This window comes from Eriocheir sinensis, chromosome 48, assembly GCF_024679095.1.
Source record: "Eriocheir sinensis breed Jianghai 21 chromosome 48, ASM2467909v1, whole genome shotgun sequence".
In the NCBI taxonomy this organism is placed as follows: domain Eukaryota; kingdom Metazoa; phylum Arthropoda; class Malacostraca; order Decapoda; family Varunidae; genus Eriocheir; species Eriocheir sinensis.
This window is the reverse complement of record NC_066556.1, coordinates 8,258,905-8,278,904: the sequence shown is the minus strand read 5'-3', so window position 1 is coordinate 8,278,904 and position 20,000 is coordinate 8,258,905. Positions and strand designations below refer to the sequence as shown.

At 42.1% G+C, this 20,000-nt stretch overlaps 1 protein-coding gene across 1 annotated transcript in view; it reads right to left on the bottom strand.

Moving 5' to 3' along the window:
• The window catches only part of LOC126981537 (oxytocin receptor-like), a 55,540-nt gene that overhangs the window by 13,790 nt on the left and 21,750 nt on the right, over positions 1–20,000 (bottom strand). The window contains exon 2 of the mRNA XM_050832736.1: positions 12,975–14,288. Within this exon, the coding sequence (XP_050688693.1) occupies positions 12,975–14,073 (1,099 nt within the window). The 5' untranslated portion in view covers positions 14,074–14,288. The remainder of the gene's footprint in view (positions 1–12,974; positions 14,289–20,000) is intronic.

The window sequence follows — 20,000 nt, the reverse complement described above, 5'->3', positions numbered from 1 at the left end:
TCAGGGCGAGCTAAGCTAAGTCCAGTCACCCCCTGCTGGTCACGGAGGAGCCTCACCGATAAGAGGATTGGATGATGTGGCCGATGCTCTCTGCTTGTTGGTGCTTGGCCTGCGATGCACCGAATACCTTTTTAAGTCCCCAACAGGATTACTCTTAGCGGGGCCTTCGGGAAATCTCGCTCCCTTTGTTCAGGGCGTTGGAATAGATTAAGGTCCGCTGGTGTTATCTTTTGCTTTTGCGTCGCAGGCTAAAAATTAGAGGCTTAAAGAATCCTTGTTGGTGTAGGAAGATTAGAATTGTGTTATCTGATCCATGGAGGCATCCCGCTGGTATTGTTAATGGACTTTGAATAGTTTATGAGTTCTAAATTCTAGTTGATAATGGTAAATTGATGCTTTGTTTTGCTCCGGGGTTTCAGATAAAGAATTGGGTACATTTAGGAGGATTAAGAGACGCAGGAAAGGGGACTGTGGATACTTTGTGCTTGTTCTTATAACCTTTTTGGTGTTGAGTAAAGGACTGACTTCTACTTTAGGGCTTTTGTAAGGCGATTGGTTGGTCACTCAAGAACGACGAACTAAAAAAAGAAGCAACTTTAGAAACACCGACAGAAAATGGAAAAGGGATTGTGACTACTTCGTGATTGAGCTTTTAATTCTTTCGATGTTGATTAAAGGACTGAATTCTACTTAAGGGCTATTGAAAGGGAATTGGTTGGTCACTCAAGAACGCTTAAGAAAAAGAAAGACAAACAGAAAATGGAAAGGAGATTGTGACTGCTTAGTGCCATCTCTCATAACCTTTCCAACGTTGATTTAAAGGACTGAATTCTCCTTTAGGGCTCACTCAAAAACGCTAATGTCGAAGGAGGATCAAGAGGAAGTGGAAAGGGGATTGTGGTTGTCTAGTTTCATGCTCTTATAAGCTATTGGATGATTGTTAAAGAACTGAATGCTGTTTAAAATCTCACTCATGTACACTTATGTCGAAGGAGGATCAACAGGAAGTGGAAAGGGGATTGTGGTTGCCTATTGCTTGTCCTTATAACCTGATGGACGTTGATAAAAGGACTGGATTCTGTTTTAGGTATCACTCAAGAAAGTTTATGTTGAAGAAGGATCAACAGGAAGTGGAAAGGGGATTGTGGTTGTCTATTGCTTGTCCTTATAACCTACTGGACGTTGATAAAAGGACTGGATTCTGTTTTAGGCATCACTCAAGAACGTTAATGTCGAAGGAGGATCAACAGGAAGTGGAAAGGGGATTAGAGTTGCTTAGTGTTTGTTCTTTTTACTCCTCTTCATTTATTGTTTACAAGTGTTATAACTCCCCTTCATTTATTGTTTACAAGTGTTATAACTCCCCTTCATTTATTGTTTACAAGTGTTATAACTCCCCTTCATTTATTGTTTACAAGTGTTATAACCCCTTCATTTATTGTTTACAAGTGTTATAACTCCCCTTCATTTATTGTTTACAAGTGTTATAACCCCTTCATTTATTGTTTACAAGTGTTATAACTCCCCTTCATTTATTGTTTACAAGTGTTATAACCCCTTCATTTATTGTTTACAAGTGTTATAACTCCCCTTCATTTATTGTTTACAAGTGTTATAACTCCCCTTCATTTATTGTTTACAAGTGTTATAACCCCTTCATTTATTGTTTACAAGTGTTATAACCCCTTCATTTATTGTTTACAAGTGTTATAACCCCTTCATTTATTGTTTACAAGTGTTATAACCCCTTCATTTATTGTTTACAAGTGTTATAACCCCTTCATTTATTGTTTACAAGTGTTATAACTCCCCTTCATTTATTGTTTACAAGTGTTATAACTCCCCTTCATTTATTGTTTACAAGTGTTATAACCCCTTCATTTATTGTTTACAAGTGTTATAACCCCTTCATTTATTGTTTACATGTTGGTGTCCCTTTGATCATCACCTTTGCTGCCTCCTCGTCCGATCCCTTTCAGAGCGTTAGGCCTATTTTGGCGAGGGAAAGTTTTAATGGTAAGACCTCGAGTTTCGCTTTCTTTCTTCTTTTCTTCCTTTTCTTTCTTTCTTTCGTTCTTTTTTTCGCTCTTTGTTTCATTCTTTCGGTCACTCATTCTTTCCATCTCTCTCCCTCTCCGTTACTTGTTTCTTGTTTTCATTTTTCTTTCTTTTTCTTCTTATTTGTTCACTATCTGTCTTTCATTCTTTTTGTTAGCCGTCCTTTACATTTTTTCCCTACTTCCTTTCTTTCTTCGTTGCTTTTTTTTCTTTTTTTTCTTTCATTCTTTGTCACTCATTCTCCATCTTTTCTCCTTTTTCCTTAATCACCGGATGGACTTTATGGACTCTTCTGTCTGTCTGTCTGTCTGTCTGTCTTTCTGTCTGTTGTTGGGTTGGACATTTTCAAAGTTTTCTCACGTTCTTTGTCCCGTTCATGTTTAGTCGTGCTTCATAAATTTTAAAATTCTTTTTATTTTTTCGTCTGCACTTTTATCCATTGTGGGTAGGCGGTGGCTGAGTGGTTAGCGTGCGGGCCCTGCATTCACCGCGTGCTGGACGACGCGGGTTCGAATCCCCACGCTACCACTTGAGATTTTTCAGTCACCGTCGAGTGGCCTAAGACTACCCACATGCTGCGCTGAAGACCAACCATCAACCCGGACTCTAGAAGAAGCCGTCCAAGTGAATCAAGAATGAGTTCCTGGCGGCAGCATGACCCAAGAATAAAATGGCGCCACTATAAAAATTACCTGCGCCATGACGGTCTTGGGCCGACCACCAGGCCCCTGAAGAAAGCCTACCGGCGCTATAGGCGAACACGTAAAAAAAAAAAAAAGTTATTCAGTGGCACTCTGCACGTTGTCATTCATCGTGAAATACGTTAAAAGTGCCGAATAATTGCCAATCACAGTTATGTCTCGACCATTCCATTCCACCGTCGCTTTGTGTGTGTGTGGGTGGGAAATGGAGGGGGCGTGTGTGTGTGTGTGTGTGTGTGTGTGTGTGTGTGTGTGTGTTCCAAGTATCAGGAGCTTTTGATCTCTTTTACATCTATGAATACTGACTGGATCAATCTTTTCTATAACAACAACAACATCAACTAGAATTATTACTACTACTACTACTACTACTACTACTACTACTACTACTACTACTACTACTACTACCACCACCACCACCACTACCAATGCAAATCCTATTCCCCCAAACCTTTACACACTGCAATTCTTTTTCTCACTCCTCATTTTCGACTCTCAGCCTCTCTGTTCTCCATCCGGTCGACCTAAGATCATTACTACTCTCAGCTTCCCGATCCTCTCAGAAGGCTTAGGAGTGCCTTTCATGTGCTTCAAGTCTCGTGATATCGGATGTGTTGTGTGGTATTGGGGTCAGCTGTTCGGGGTACAATGGGGTTGGGCTGGGGTGTTGGGGGTAGGAGGGGATATCACGTGGGTCATGGGTGTCTCTTTGTCCTTCTCATCTTTCTCTTTTTCCTCCTCTTCCTTTTCTTCCTCCTTCTCTTCCTCCTCTTCCTTCCTTCTCTTCCTCCTCCTCAGGCTTTTGTTTCCGCCATTCCCTAATCACCAACGCTGGCCCTCTCTCCTTCTCTCCGCTTCAGGTGCTTCATTCTCCCATTTTCCGTCTCTATGCCTCCCTTCTCCATTTCCTTCCTTTCCTTATTTCTTTTTAGTTTTGTTTCTCTGTTTGGCCATGTTTCTATCTTCCTTTCTATCTTTCCTTCTTTCTTTCTGTATGTCTTTTTATCTCTGTCTGTCTGTCTTTTTGTCTATGTGTCTGTTTGTCTGTCTTTCTATCTGTCGGTGCGTTTCTGTGTATCGCTCGTTGTTTCTTTCTGTCTTCCAGTTTTTGGGAATAGTTTCAGATGAAAAGACTCGCGAAATGCGCAGTTGGGCGGAGTGACAATTAATATCCGTCAGAACAGACAGATTGGTAACCACCTCCCCCCCTCCCCACACACACACACGACAACCTTTCCTGAAAAAAAAAAAAATATATATATATATATATATATATATATATATATATATATATATATATATATCTATATATATATATATATATATATATATATATAGATATATATATATATATATATATATATATATATATATATATATGTCATGTGTCAAAACTATAGTAGTGTAGCTAATGGCACTAAAAGGACTGGTTATGGAAGCTTTTATCGCAGCCTCCAAACTCTCTCTCTCTCACACACACACACACACACACACACACACACACACACACACACACACACACACACACACACACACACACAATGACGAGGAGGAGGGACTTGGCGCTAATGAATTGCAGGAGAGATACGGGTTGACAAAGAGGAGAATTAAGGAAGGAACGAAGGTAGAAAGAGGAAATTAAACAAGGGCAATTAATACTATGCAAGACGAAGATTCAAGGAACCGTACATTGTGACACTCAGGAAAATCTATAGCGTGTGAATGAGAAGAGGAAGAAATTATGATAATGAGTGAAGAGATGAATGGATGTAAGTGGTAACCATGGAGTGGAGAGAGAGAGAGATGTAACTCGCTTCTCTTGGAAATGAGGAATTACGGGACATAAGGGGAGAAGTAATTGCATCAAGTATAGGCTGGAGGGAATGTACAGGAGAGGAAACAGTTACATGAAAAGGGAGGTAAAATCCTCAATACAAAATGTAATTACGGATGAGGGAATAAGAGGAGGAACAGAAAAAAATGTTTTAGTTCAATGAAACGAAATCAATTTATCTGTATAAGCGGAAGGGGACGGATAGAGAAAACAGTTTGTGAAGGAAAAAAAATACAAATGGTAAACGACTGATAAGAGGATATAAAAGAAAAGGATGATAATAACTAAATGAAAAGAGAAAAAAAACTGCTTATATAGTGATTAGGAAGATGAAGGAAGGACGAGAAAACAATATGCGAAGGAAAACTAAATAAATGGTAAACACTTGATAAGAGAATAGGAGAGAAAAGGACGATAATGATGACTAACTAGAGGCAAACATTTACTTATATTGTGGTCAGGCATATAAAGGAAGGAGTGAAAGAGACGGAAATTAGAAGATATAAAGAATCGCTTGCAAATAATGGAAGACTGATGAAAAAACAAAACAAAAGGAAGATAACTTACAAAATGAAAAGAGATTAAATAACCTATTATGTGGGAAGGAAGAAAGAGGTGGGAGAGGAAGAAGGGAAGACGAGAGAAGACAATTAGAGAACGGTAAAAAATAGCTTCAAAATAATAAAGGGTTGAAAAAGAGAGAGAGAGAGAGAGAGAGAGAGAGAGAGAGAGAGAGAGAGAGAGAGAGAGAGAGAGAGAGAGAGAGAGAGAGAGAGAGAGAGAGAGAGAGAGAGAAAAGAGAGAGTAATGGCGAGTAGTAGGAAAAAAAGGGGAAAAAGTAAAGGCGTAAAGGAAAAAAAAGTGACTGAAGGAAAGAAAAGGAAAATAGGGAAAGAGGAAAACAAATAATCAGTAATACAAAAAAAAGAAGGAAAAAAAAGGAAAACAAGGAAATTAACGAAGTAGAAAAAGAAAAATACGTAATAAATAAGAGAATATGGATGAACAGAAAAAACGAATTATCAGGAATGCGAATGATGGAAGGGGAAGAGAAGCAAAACAAAGAAACAGAGGAGGCAGAAAAAGAAATAAGTAACATGTGAAAAGGAACAAAGAAAGAAAAGTGAAAGAGAAGCAACACAAGGAGACAGACGAGGCAAAAAAAAGAGAAAAAAAACAATAAAAACGTAAAAAAAGAAAACGGGAAAACGCGAACGAATGAGGGAGAAACTTAATTAATTGGAACGATGGAAATAGCGGACAAGTGTAAATGATTCTTGAGGGGGTGAGCATTGATGAAGACACGGTGAAGACAGAGGAGTGTAGAAAAGTAATGTATCTCTTTATATCTTGTGGAAGAGGAAAAGAAAGACCAACAAAGAGAGAGAGATAGTAAACAAAGAAACAAATAAACTATGTATCAGAGAGAGAGAGAGAGATTAACGAGAGAAATGAACAAATGATAACCTACAATTAAAAAAAATCAACTGTAAAGAAAGAATGAGACTTGTATTTAAAAGTAAAAAGAGACAAAAGCAAAATTCGGGGAAAACATTGAGAGGGGGAGGATTGGAAGAGGGGAAAACTCTCTCTCTCTCTCTCTCTCTCTCTCTCTCTCTCTCTCTCTCTCTCTCATACTTCGATATAAATGTGACAAAATGCAAAAGGACAGTTACTAGAATTAAAAAATGGCAGGTGTAACATTTATTTTTTAATGTGTCCTTTTTCTTTCCTTTTTTTTGGGGGGGGGGGGGGGAGGGTGCTGAGAGAGTGAGTGAGTGAGAGAGTGAATGAGTGAGTGTATGCCTGACTGATTATGTAAACTTGTCATAAAGTGGCGTTTAACTCTCTCTCTCTCTCTCTCTCTCTCTCTCTCTCTCTATCTATCTATGTCTCTATCTATCAACCTATCTATCTTTCTTTTATCATATTTTTCCCTTTTTCTCCTTCCTTCGTCCTTACTCTATTTTTGAAACTTATCTTGCCTATTTCTCTGTTTGTCTATTTATTTCTTCGTGTACACAATTTCATTCTCTCTCTCTCTCTCTCTCTCTCTCTCTCTCTCTCTCTCTCTCTCTCTCTCTCTCTCTCTCTCTCTCTCTCTCTCTCTCACCCTTCCCCCTTGTCACACCTGTCTACACCTGGTGGGCAACAAGGGTGATATGTTGCGGTGACGGAGCAAACTTTTCTCCCTTTAACTTCCTTCCCCTTCATATTTTTTTCGTACCTCAGTTTTCCCCTTTTTTTGCTATTCTCTTCTCTTTTAATATTTTTTTCTGTTTTTTCTCTTTTTTTTGCTGTTTTCTTTATTTTTTCTACTTTTCTATATTTTTGTTGTTTTGTTGTTTCATTTTTTTGCTCTTCTTTTCTTTTTTAATGTTTTTTCTTCTGTTTTTCTCGTTTTTTTGCTGTTTTCTTTATTTTTTCTATTTTTCTATTTTTTTTGCTATTTTTTTCTTGTATTTTTTTAATCCTCGTTTCTCGTTTTTTTTTATCCCTTCGCTTTTTCCTCCCTTTTTTTTAAAACTCTATTCGCTTTATTTATTTGCGTATTTGTTTTCTTTTTCTTATTTCTAGCTATTTGCTTTATTTATTTGCCTATTTGTATTTCCTTTCTCTTATTCTTCTTCATTTTTTCTTCTTTTTCCTTAATTTTCTCTCTTCCCTCTTGTCCCTCCACGATTTATATACCAATTGTGTTTTCTTTCCTTTGTCGTCCTCCCTTTCCCCTCTCTCCTCCTCCTCCTCCTCCTCCTCCTCTTCCTCCTTATGCTCGTTGGCCGGATGTGATTCGGTCGTAGGAAATTAAGGGACAGGAAATTAAAACGAAACTAAAAAGAAAAAAATGTTCCCTCATATTCTATGATCGAATGTGTGCCTTTCACGGGGGTCTTATCTATTTTTTGAGAGAGAGAGAGAGAGAGAGAGAGAGAGAGAGAGAGAGAGAGAGAGAGAGAGAGAGAGACTCTGATAGACAAATAAGTGATAAGATAGATATGTAGAGATAGACAGATAGATAGATAGATACATAAAAAGATAGGTAGATAGATAGATTGAGAGATAGATAGATAGAGAGTTTGAAAAAAAAGAGAGAATGAGAAAAGGAAAGAAAGAGGAAGAGAAAAAGAAAAAGAGAAAGAGAAAAGAGAAAGAGGTGGAAGGTAATTGTGTTTTTCCACCTGGTTAAAAAAAAAACTAATGAGAGGCGTGAGTCAGGTGAGCCAGGCAGCCCGCCACCTAATTACCTTTGTTGCGCCTTGGCCTACTTCATTCCCCGCACCTGTTGTTTTCTCTCTCTCTCTCTCTCTCTCTCTCTCTCTCTCTCTCTCTCTCTCTCTCTCTCTCTCTCTCTCTTGTTTTAGTCTTATTTAAAGCTCAATTCCTTTCCATTTTCGTTAAGCCTTTTCTCTATTTACTTCCTCACTTTTTTCTCTTCGTTTTATTTTTCTTGACTTTTCTTTCATCTCAGTGTCTTCTCTGACCCATTTTTCTTCTCTTTTCCCCTTCTTTCCCTTCTCGCCTCGCGCTCTCCTTTTCTCTTTTCCTTTCCCTTCATTTTCGTTTTATATTTTTTTTCTGCGTCCTCTCTCTCTATCTTGTCGCCCAACTCAGCAAACTTTTCCATTTTCTTTCTTCCATCTTTTATGTTCTTTCATCTCCAGTCTCTTTGTCCTTTCCCTCTTTCCTCTTTAACTCCTTCCTTCTCTCTTTCTTCCTTTTTCCTTTACCTCTGCCCCCCCAACCCCCATACTATTCTCTCTCTCTCTCTCTCTCTCTCTCTCTCTCTCTCTCTCTCTCTCTCTCTCTCTCTCTCTCTCTCTCTCTCTCTCTCTCTCTCTCTCTCTCTCTCTCTCTCTCTCTCTCTCTCTCTCTCTCATACTGTGGAGGTAATAAGCTTTTACTTGCTTGACGCATTTTTTGTCTATTATTATTATCATCATCATCATCATCATTATTATTATTATTATTATTATTATTATTATTATTATTATTATTATTATTATTATTATTATTATTATTATTATTATTATTATTATTATTATTATTATTATTATTATTATTATTATTATTATTACTATTCTTCTTCTTCTTCTTCTTCTTCTTCTTCTTCTTCTTCTTCTTCTTCTTCTTCTTCTTCTTCTTCTTCTTCTTCTTCTTCTTCTTCTTCTTCTTCTTCTTCTTCTTCTTCTTCTTCTTCTTCTTCTTCTTCTTCTTCTTCTTATTATTCTTCTTCTTATTATTTTTATTATTACTATTATTACTTGAGAGGTCAGTTGTGCATAAACCTTAATATGCCATAAAATAAAGGTGGACTCTTGCAACTATTAACCCGAGAACGCAAGTCATATCGGACTTAAACGAACGCATACAATTCTTCTGTTCAATCAATACATTATTTTCCCGGCAAGCATTATTTTTAACGTCTGGGGTATTTTTTTCCCCCGTCCATTATAGGTCTGGTGGTCTTTCTTTCCCCCGTCCATTATAGGTCTGGTGGTCTTTCTTTCCCCCGTCCATTATAGGTCTGGTGGTCTTTCTTTCCCCCGTCCATTATAGGTCTGGTGGTCTTTTTTTCCCCTTCCATTATAGGTCTGGTGGTCTTTTTTTCCCCCGTCCATTATAGGTCTGGTGGTCTTTTTTTCCCCGTCCATTATAGGTCTGGTGGTCTTTTTTTCCCCTTCCATTATAGGTCTGGTGGTCTTTTTTCCCCCGTCCCTTATAGGTCTGGTGGTCTTTCTTTCCCCGTCCATTATAGGTCTGGTGGTCTTTATTTCCCCCGTCCATTATAGGTCTGGTGGTCTTTCTTTCCCCCGTCCATTATAGGTCTGGTGGTCTTTCTTTCCCCCGTCCATTATAGGTCTGGTGGTCTTTTTTGCCCCCTCCCTTAGAGGTCTGGTGGTCTTTCTTTCCCCCGTCCATTATAGGTCTGGTGGTCTTTATTTCCCCGTCCATTATAGGTCTGGTGGTCTTTTTTCCCCGTCCATTATAGGTCTGGTGGTCTTTTTTTCCCCCGTCCATTATAGGTCTGGTGGTCTTTTTTTCCCCGTCCATTATAGGTCTGGTGGTCTTTTTTTCCCCGTCCATTATAGGTCTGGTGGTCTTTCTTTCCCCCGTCCATTATAGGTCTGGTGGTCTTTCTTTCCCCGTCCATTATAGGTCTGGTGGTCTTTCTTTCCCCCGTCCATTATAGGTCTGGTGGTCTTTTTTTCCCCCGTCCATTATAGGTCTGGTGGTCTTTCTTTCCCCCGTCCATTATAGGTCTGGTGGTCTTTCTTTCCCCCGTCCATTATAGGTCTGGTGGTCTTTCTTTCCCCCGTCCATTATAGGTCTGGTGGTCTTTCTTCCTCCGTCCATTATAGGTCTGGTGGTCTTTCTTTCCCCCGTCCATTATAGGTCTGGTGGTCTTTCTTCCTCCGTCCATTATAGGTCTGGTGGTCTTTCTTTCCCCCGTCCATTATAGGTCTGGTGGTCTTTCTTCCTCCGTCCATTATAGGTCTGGTGGTCTTTCTTTCCCCCGTCCATTATAGGTCTGGTGGTCTTTCTTTCCCCCGTCCATTATAGGTCTGGTGGTCTTTCTTTCCCCCGTCCATTATAGGTCTGGTGGTCTTTTTTTCCCCCGTCCATTATAGGTCTGGTGGTCTTTTTTTCCCCCGTCCATTATACGTCTGGTGGTCTTTCTTTTCCCCCTTCCATTATAGGTCTGGTGGTCTTTCTTCCTCCGTCCATTATAGGTCTGGTGGTCTTTCTTTCCCCCGTCCATTATAGGTCTGGTGGTCTTTCTTCCTCCGTCCATTATAGGTCTGGTGGTCTTTCTTTCCCCCGTCCATTATAGGTCTGGTGGTCTTTTTTCCCCCGTCCATTATAGGTCTGGTGGTCTTTCTTTCCCCCGTCCATTATAGGTCTGGTGGTCCTTTTTCCCCCGTCCATTATAGGTCTGGTGGTCTTTCTTTCCCCTTCCATTATAGGTCTGGTGGTCTTTCTTTCCCCCGTCCATTATAGGTCTGGTGGTCTTTCTTCCTCCGTCCATTATAGGTCTGGTGGTCTTTCTTTCCCCCGTCCATTATAGGTCTGGTGGTCTTTCTTTCCTCCGTCCATTATAGGTCTGGTGGTCTTTCTTCCTCCGTCCATTATAGGTCTGGTGGTCTTTCTTCCTCCGTCCATTATAGGTCTGGTGGTCTTTCTTTCCCCCGTCCATTATAGGTCTGGTGGTCTTTCTATCTCCGTCCATTATAGGTCTGGTGGTCTTTCTATCTCCGTCCATTATAGGTCTGGTGGTCTTTCTATCTCCGTCCATTATAGGTCTGGTGGTCTTTCTTTCTTTGTCCATTATAGGTCTGGTGGTCTTTCTTTCAACGTTCACCTGGTCGAGAGGATTTTACACCTGTCAGTTATATTAGTCTTTCCATGTAAACAAGTATCTCCCTCATGCATTTCCGTTCTCCCTTTTTCTTGTAACATCTTACTTATTATTGTTTCTCTTTGTACTTCTGTTTCTTCGTTTTGCCTCTCCTTCCCGTTTTTTTCCGTTTTATTTTTACATGCTGCTTATTATTCTCTGCTTCATCTGTTCCTTCTCTTTCTTCTCTTTCCCTTCCATTTTTCTGAGTAGTAATTGTTTCTTTTCCTGTTCATCCATTTTCTTTTATAAATAACTCATCATTCTTTCCCTCCTACCTAGTTTGTCTCCTCTTTTTGCTTCTCTTCTTCCTCTACTTATTTTTGCATTCTTGGTTGTTCATTGTCCTGCTCATTCATTTCGTATTACAAAATACTTATTATTCCCTATTTTTCTACCTCTTTTGTTTCTTCAGACTCGTCTCTCCATCCCCTCCAGTTTTCGCAATACTGATCATTAAGTTTCCTGTTTATACATTTTCATTTATATATTACTCACTGTTCTTTCTTTTCCCCCGCTCTATCGCCTTACCTGTTTTATGCGATCAGCGCTCCATGTAAATATCCTCTTTTTTTCCTCTTCCTTCGCAACTTAAATATTCTCGGGAGTGATTGTGTCCTGCTCTGCGCGTGGGTCAGGGAGCAGGGCACGACAAAGAACGCAAAATAAAAAAAAGAAGCTTAAAAGTTTTCCACAGTATGCGTTCGACCCGAGTGAGTGAGTGGGGAGGACAATATGAGACAGAACCGAGAGTATTTATTTTAGTATTGATTTCAGAGGCGGGCTGAAGCTTGTCCTCGAAAGAAAGATGTATTTTTTTTTAGAGTTTTTCGAGAGCATAGATGAGGAAGAAACGAGAGTATTTATTTTAGTCTTAATTTCAGACGTGACCCGAAGCTTGTCCTCGAAATTTACCCGCGTTTTGAGTAAAGAAAGATGTTTTTTTTCAGAGTTTTCGAGAAAGAAACGAGAATATTTATTTTATTCTTGATTTCAGAGGCGACCCGAAACTTGTCCTTTAAAAATATCCTCGTTGCAAGTAAAGAAAGATATCGTAGTTATATTTCTCTCTCTTTTTCTGGTGTTTATCAAGACTATATTTGAGAGAGAAACACGATTATTCATTTTATACTTGGTTTCAAAGGCGACCCGAAGCTTGTTTTTCATATGTATCTTCGTTGGCAGTAAAGAAAGATGATTGCTTTTTTTTTTTAGTGAAATTTATCGAGACTATATTTGAGAAAGAAACACGATTATCTATATTATATTTGATTTCAACGGCGACCCGAATCTTGCCCTTTATTATTATGTATCTTCGTTTTGTGTCGAGAAAAATGCTGTAGTTTTAATTTAGCCTTTTTCTCTGGCCCTTATCGAGAGTATAGACGAAAAAACTATGATCCGGATGAGCGTCTGAACGAGAGATGAATGCGACGAATCGGAAAATGTTTGTCCCTCGGCGTTTTTTGAGGATTAAGTATTTGAGTAGCGTTTGTTTTTATATTGTACGTTGATTTGTCTCCCAGTTTTGAGGATTTTGTATTGGCGTTGTTTTTTATTGTATATTGGTTTGTTTCCCAGTAACGCACGAGGCCTATAGTTTCCCGTCGGTTGAAAAGTCTTGTGCAACGAAAGAAAGGAATGGAAAGGGTGGGAGTTTTGATTGAAGTGTAGGGAAGCAGGTGGGGTGTAACTACTACTACTATTACTACTACTACTACCGCTACAATTACTACTACTACTACTACTACTACTACTACTACTACTACTACTACTACTACTACTATTACTACCACCGACTCATACACTTTCCAAAAATAGACACAGAAACATCATACCAGAAGCAAAATAACACACACACACACACACACACACACACACACACACACACACACACACACACACACACACACACACATCACATGCACCCTTCCTTCCACTCAAACGCCCCCCCCCCCTCCAACACACACGCGCCTATACTCACGGTCCTCGGGCTTGTTGTACACGCTGTGGAGCTGGGCGATGCAGAAGGGCGCCCAGCACAGCACGAAGGCGAACACCACTGTGAAGGTCATGCGCACCGTCTTCATCTTCGCCGCCGACACCTTCGCCGTGGCAGTCGAGGTTCGTAGGTGCGGCGCCGAGCCACTGCACGACATCGGCTGTAGTTCGAAGTTAAGCCGCATCTCCTGCCCCCGCCGGCTGCCCCGCTTGATGCAGCCGAAGCAGAGGCGGCGGCTGAGCGTTGAGAGAGGCTTAGAGGGCCCCGCGCTGTGCCACACGGCCCAGCAGATGTAGCTGTAGCAGACGGCGATGATGGCCAGCGGAACGAGGAACACGGACACCACGAACCAGGTGACGTAGGCCTGCTCGCTCACCAGCTCGAACACCACCCAGCAGTCTTGCACGCCCGGCTCCACCTCCCGCACCGAGAACAGTATCGTCTGCGGCGCCGCCAGCACCAGGCCGAGGCCCCACGCCCCCGCGATCATGAGCCGCGCCGCCCGCAGTGACCCCCGCCCGCTGCCCTGCACGGCCCGGGCACGGTCCACGGCCATAAACACCAGCATATAGGTGGACACGTAGAGCACGAACACCTGGGCGTACTTGACGAAGCGGCAGAGGAGGTCGGAGCCGCGGAACCTGTAGGTGATGTCCCAGACGAGCTGCGGGAAGATGTTGAGCAGCGCCACCATGAGGTCCGCCAGGCTGAGGTGCAGCATGAACAGGTAGCAGCGGGACATGGGCTGGAACACCGAGTGGCGCCACAGGGCGATCAGCACGAACACATTGCCGATCACCGCCACCACCAGGATGAGGACCAGCACCACCACCTCCACCACCGCCAACGAGGAGTTCCGCTCGCCCGGCTCCACTACCGCATCATCCACGCCTCCACCACCTCCACCCTCACTAACACCACCGCCGCCACCACTACCACCGGGGATACTGTCCTGCACAAAGTTGTTCAGTTCGCTGTAGAGCATCGAGGCGTTGAGGCCGAAGTTGATCCTCAGCTCCTCCATCTTCTTGACCAGGTCGTCCCCCTCCGTGCCCAGGGAAGGGTAGGTCGTGGTGCTCATCGCGGCCTTGAATTGCCTAGGCCTTAGTCCTCCAACTCGCCCTTACCCTCGTCCTTGTAACCTTGACTCGTCCTAGTTTTGTCCAATTCGTTCTTATCCTCGTCCTCGCCCTTGTCCTCCAATGTCTTTATTTTCGTCCTCGTCGTTGTCCTCCAATTCGTCCTTATCCTCACTCTCGGCGGCGCTGTCCCGGGAAGGCACCGCTCGAGGCCTGGCTGCGGACGGGAAAAAGTCGGGGAGATCGGCTTAGCTTGTGTTATTTTCATCAAGGGAGTCATTAAGGAGCTTTGGGAGGGTTCGAACTGGGAGCGAGGGCATTAAGGGGAGGAGAGACTGAGTAAGCACGAGCAAATTAAGGACAAAGATGAGTTTGAGGTGCGTAAAGAGGATCCGAAGGTGAATAAGAGGAGTATGTGAATTAGAAGAGGGGGCGTAGAAGAAGAGTGAATTGTAGAAGTGTGAGGAATAAGGAGGGAGTGGTTAAGAAGGGGTTGAAGATTTAGAGGAGAGAGATGAATTTGAAGTGTGTAAAGAGGATCCGAAGGTGAATAAGAGGAAGACTTGTATGAGAAAAAGAGGCGTAGCAGAAGAGTGAATCAAAGGAGTGTGAGTTCAAGAGGACCCACCATGAGTAAGATGACATTGCATAAAAGGAAATATAAGCAAATTTGAAAAGGAAGCTAATAAATGCAATGACCAAGGGAAGGAGTGAATGGAGTGAGTTCAAATGAATAGGAAAATTAAGAAGAGGAGAGAGAGAGGGAAAGGAGAACGAACGAGCGCCTGAATAGATTGTCGCAAATAATAAAATAGAAATGAAATGACAAAATAAATGATTGAACGAAGTGTGAACAAAGGAAGAGGAAGATTAAGAGGAAAGAAAGTGAGAGGAGAATTGAATTGGAGTTTGAAGTTATTGTCATATTCCATTATTACAAAGTTTCTTATTGCACAGTTTATAAAGATATAGGAAGAGGAGGAGGAGGGCCGAACAAGAGGAGGATGAACCAAAATAAATGATCGTAGATATTGAAGTATAAGTGAAATGAGAACGTAGATGACTGGATGAAGTGTAGGCAAAGGAATAGGAAAATAAAAGGAAAGAAAGTTAAGAGAGAGGAAGAGGAACGAACGAGGAAGAGAAGGAAGGGCCACGAAAATAGATGAGCGTGAATATTGAAGTATAAATGAAATGAAAACAAAACAAAATAGATGACTGAACGAAGTGTGGGCAAAGGAAGAAGAAGAATCGGAAAGGGAGGAGGGGAGGAGAGAGGAAGAGGAGAAACGTAGATAACTGAAGGAAGTTTGAGGAAAGGAAGAGGAAGAATAATCGGAAATAGAGGATGGGAGGAGAGAGGAAGAGGAGAAACGTAGATAACTGAAGGAAGTGTGAGGAAACGAAGAGGAAGATTGAGAGGAAAGAAAGAAAAAGAGAGAGAAAAAGGAGTAACGTAAATGTCTGAGCAAAAGAAAAGACTGAAAGGAAAGGAAGCAAAAGAAGAGTGAGGAAGAGGAGGAGGAGGAACGAATCGATAACCATGAATATTGTTGACAGCTGATTACTAAAAAGGGGCTTAGGGTGAGGGAGATGGGCTCCTGTTACTAATTAGACGATCATGTTTACGAGGCGGGGAACAGGAGAGCAGGATGTAAGGGCGAGGATGAATAGGAGTCTTGAGCTTATAATAATGAGGTAAAGTTTTTTCTTAAAGGTTTCAGTATATGTCAAAAGATGGCGTGGAGGGGCTTGATTAGATGTTCCTCCTTCTCCTTCTTTTCCTCCTCCTTTTTCCTTCTCCTTTTTCCTTCTCCTCCTCCTCCTCCTCCTCCTCCTTCTGTTTCTTCTCCTCCTACTCCTGTTTCTTCTCCTCCTCCTCCTCCTCGTTCTGTTTCTCCTCCTTTTCCTCCTCCTCTACTTACTGCTCCAGAACAGAGGTTAAAGGAGTGTTCAAAATCAGAGGTCAATTTCGGGAGGAGAGGTGTCCTGATACCCTCCTCTTGAAAGAGTTCAAGTCATAGGCAGGAGGAAATACAGATGAAGGAAGATTGTTCCAGAGTTTACCAGCGTGAGGGATGAAAGAGTGAAGATGCTGGTTAACTCTTGCATAAGGGGTTTGGACAGTATAGGGATGAGCATGAGTAGAAAGTCTTGTGCAGCGGGGCCGCGGGAGGAGGGGAGGCATGCAGTTAGCAAGTTCAGAAGAGCAGTCAGCATGAAAATATCGATAGAAGATAGAAAGAGAGGCAACACGGCGGCGGAATTTGAGAGGTAGAAGACTATCAGTATGAGGAGGAGAGCTGATGAGACGAAGAGCCCTTGATTCCACTCTGTCAAGGAGAGCTGTGTGAGTGGCCCCCCCCCAAACATGAGATGCATACTCCATATGAGGGCGGACAAGGCCCCTGTAAATGGACAGCAACTGTGCGGGGGAGAACTGGCGGAAACGATACAGAACGCCCAGCCTCGAGGAAGCTGATTTAGTAAGAGATGAGATATGAAGTTTCCAGTTGAGATTTTGAGTTAAGGATAGACCAAGGATGTTCAGTGTTGAGGAAGGTGATAGCTGGGTGTTGTCAAAGAATAGGGGATTGTTGTTTGGAAGATTGTGTCGAGTGGATAAGTGGAGAAACTGTGTTTTTGAGGCGTTGAAGGACACCAGGTTCCTCTTGCCCCAATCGGAAATAATAGTAAGGTCAGAGGCTAAGCGTTCTGCAGCCTCCAGCCTTGAGTCGTTAAGTTCCTGAAGGGTGGGTCTTCTATTAAAAGAAGTTGAGTAATGCAGAGTGGAATCATCGGCGTAGGAATGGATTCTGTTCCTCTTCCTCCTCTTCTTCTTCTTCCTCTTCTTCCTTCTATTTCTGCCCCTTCTCCCCTTCCTCTTCCTCATTCCGTTTCTGTTCCTCTTCCTCCTCTTGCTGTTTCTTCTCCTTTTCCTTCCCCTCTGCCTCCTCCTTCTACTTCTGCTCATCTTAATCCTTTATACAGAGCAGGAAAGTTTGTTATTGTTATTAGTGGAAGTAGTGGAAGGGAAACTAGTGGAAGTAATAAAGTGAATAACGAAAGAAAAAAAAGATGAAAAACGAAACAGCAAAAGAAAGAAAATAATGAATACTTAATGTTTATGATAGTATTACTGGTGTTATTGGTATTAGTATTGATATGAGTGTTAGTATTAGTGGTGTTAAAAAAAATGTGTGGTGATGGTGTTAATTAAGAGGACAGTTGGTAATTAATGACGAAAAATCACCAGAGAGAAAATAATGGCCGTGGCAGGAGAAGGCTTACTGAGGGAAGAAATTAATTATCTCTCCTCCTCCTCCGTATCAATCTTCTCCTCCTCCTTCTAATCCTCCTTTACCTCCTCCTCATCTCTCTCTCTCTCTCTCTCTCTCTCTCTCTCTCTCTCTCTCTCTCTCTCTCTCTCTCGGTTCTCTTACCAACAAAACCTTATGGATATCCCCCTTATTATAGCCCTTCATCCATTTATAAACCTCGATCATGTCTACTCGCACCCTTCGCCTTTCTAGAGAATGCAAGTTTAACTGTTTGAGTCTTTCCTCGTATGGCAAGATTCGTAACCCTCCTCTGCACCGATTCCAACATTTTGATATCCATTCTATAGTAAGGTGACCAGAACTGAACCGCATAATTATGAGGTCTAACTAATACTAAATATAGTTTAAAGAAGACTTCGGCGCTTCTATTGCTTACGCTCCTTGAATGCATTGTGCCCTTGGACGGAATGCATTCAAGCTAGAAATCGAGCAAACAGGGTACTGGGTTTTATTTCAAGGAGTGTAAGCAACAGAAGCGGCGAAGTCATCCTCAAAATATATTTAGCATTAGTTAGACCTCATCTTGATTATGCAGTTCAATTCTGGTCACCTTACTATAGAATGGATATCAAAATGTTAAAATTGGTGCAGAGGAGGATGACTAAGATGATTCAAGGGTTACGAAACTTGCCATACGAGGAAAGACTCAAACATCTGAACTTGCATTCTCTAGAAAGGCGAAGGGTGCGTGGAGACATGATCGAGGTTTATAAATGGGTGAAGGGCTTTAATAAGGGGGATATTCATAAGTTTTTTTTTTTTTTTACAACAAAGGAGGCAGCTCAAGGTCACACAAACAAAGAAAACAATAATAAAAAAAGCCCGCTACTCGCTGCTCCTAAAGTAAAACAAAAGAGGTGGCCGAAAGGAAGATCAAATACAGGAGGAGAGGTGTCCTGATACCCTCCTCTTGAAAGAGTTCAAGTCGTAGGCAGGAGGAAATACAGATGAAGGAAGATTGTTCCAGAGTTTACCAGCGTGAGGGATGAAAGAGTGAAGATGCTGGTTAACTCTTGCATAAGGGGTTTGGACAGTATAGGGATGAGCATGAGTAGAAAGTCGAGTGCAGCGGGGCCGCGGGAGTGGGGGAGGCATGCAGTTAGCAAGTTCAGAAGAGCAGTCAGCGTGGAAATATCGATAGAAGATAGAAAGAGAGGCAACATTGCGGCGGAATTTAAGAGGTAGAAGACTATCAGTATGAGGAGGAGAGCTGATGAGATGAAGAGCCTTAGCCTCCACTCTGTCCAGAAGAGCTGTGTGAGTGGAGCCCCCCCACACATGAGATGCATACTCCATACGAGGGCGGACAAGGCCCCTGTATATGGACAGCAACTGTGCAGGGGAGAAGAACTGGCGGAGACGGTACAGAACGCCCAGCCTCGAGGAAGCTGATTTAGTAAGAGATGAGATATGAAGTTTCCAGTTGAGATTTTGAGTTAAGGATAGACCGAGGATGTTTAGTGTTGAGGAAGGTGATAGCTGGGTGTTGTCAAAGAATAGGAGATAGTTGTTTGGAAGATTGTGTCGAGTGGATAGGTGGAGAAACTGTGTTTTTGAGGCGTTGAAGGACACCAGGTTCTTCTTGCCCCAATCGGAAATAATAGTAAGGTCTGAGGCTAAGCGTTCTGCAGCCTCCAGCCTTGAGTCGTTAAGTTCCTGAAGGGTGGGTCTTTTATTAAAAGAAGTTGAGTAATGCAGAGTGGAATCATCGGCGTAGGAATGGATAGGACAGTTCGTTTTGGAAAGAAGATCATCAATGAACAACAGAAAAAGAGTGGGAGATAGGACAGAACCCTGTGGGACACCACTGTTAAAAGATTTAGGGGAAGAACAGTGACCGTCTACCACGGCAGAAATAGAACGGTCAGAAAGGAAACTGGAGATAAAGGTACAGAGCAGAGAGAAGGATAGAAACCGTAGGAGGGTAGTTTAGAAAGCAAAGATTTGTGCCAGACCCTATCAAAAGCTTTTGATATGTCCAGCGCAATAGCAAAAGTTTCACCGAAACGGCTAAAAGAGGATGACCAAGAGTCAGTTAAGAAGGCTAGGAGATCACCAGTAGCACGCCCCTTGCGGAACCCATACTGGTGATCAGATAGAAGGTCAGAAGTGGAAAGGTGCTTTTGAATCTTCCGGTTAAGGATTGATTCAAAAGCTTTAGATAGACAAGAAAGTAAAGCTATAGGACGGTAGTTTGAGAGATTGGAGCGGTCACCCTTCTAAGGCACAGGCTGTATGAAGGCATACTTCCAGCAAGAAGGAAAGGTGGATGTTGACAGGCAGAGGCGAAAGAGTTTGACCAGGCAGGGTGACAGCACGGAGGCACAGTTTTTAAGGACAATAGGAGGCACTCCATCAGGTCCATAAGCCTTCTGAGGATTGCTAAGAGAACCGGGTAGGACACGAAGTAATGGGTTTAAACTGGATAAATTCAGATTCAACAGGGACATAGGCAAAAATTGGTTTCCTAACAGAGTGGTAGATGAGTGGAACAGGCTGAGCAGTCATGTGGTGAGTGCCAATACAATTGTCACATTCAAAAATAGATTAGATAAATTCATGGACAGCGATATTAGGTGGGGTTAGAT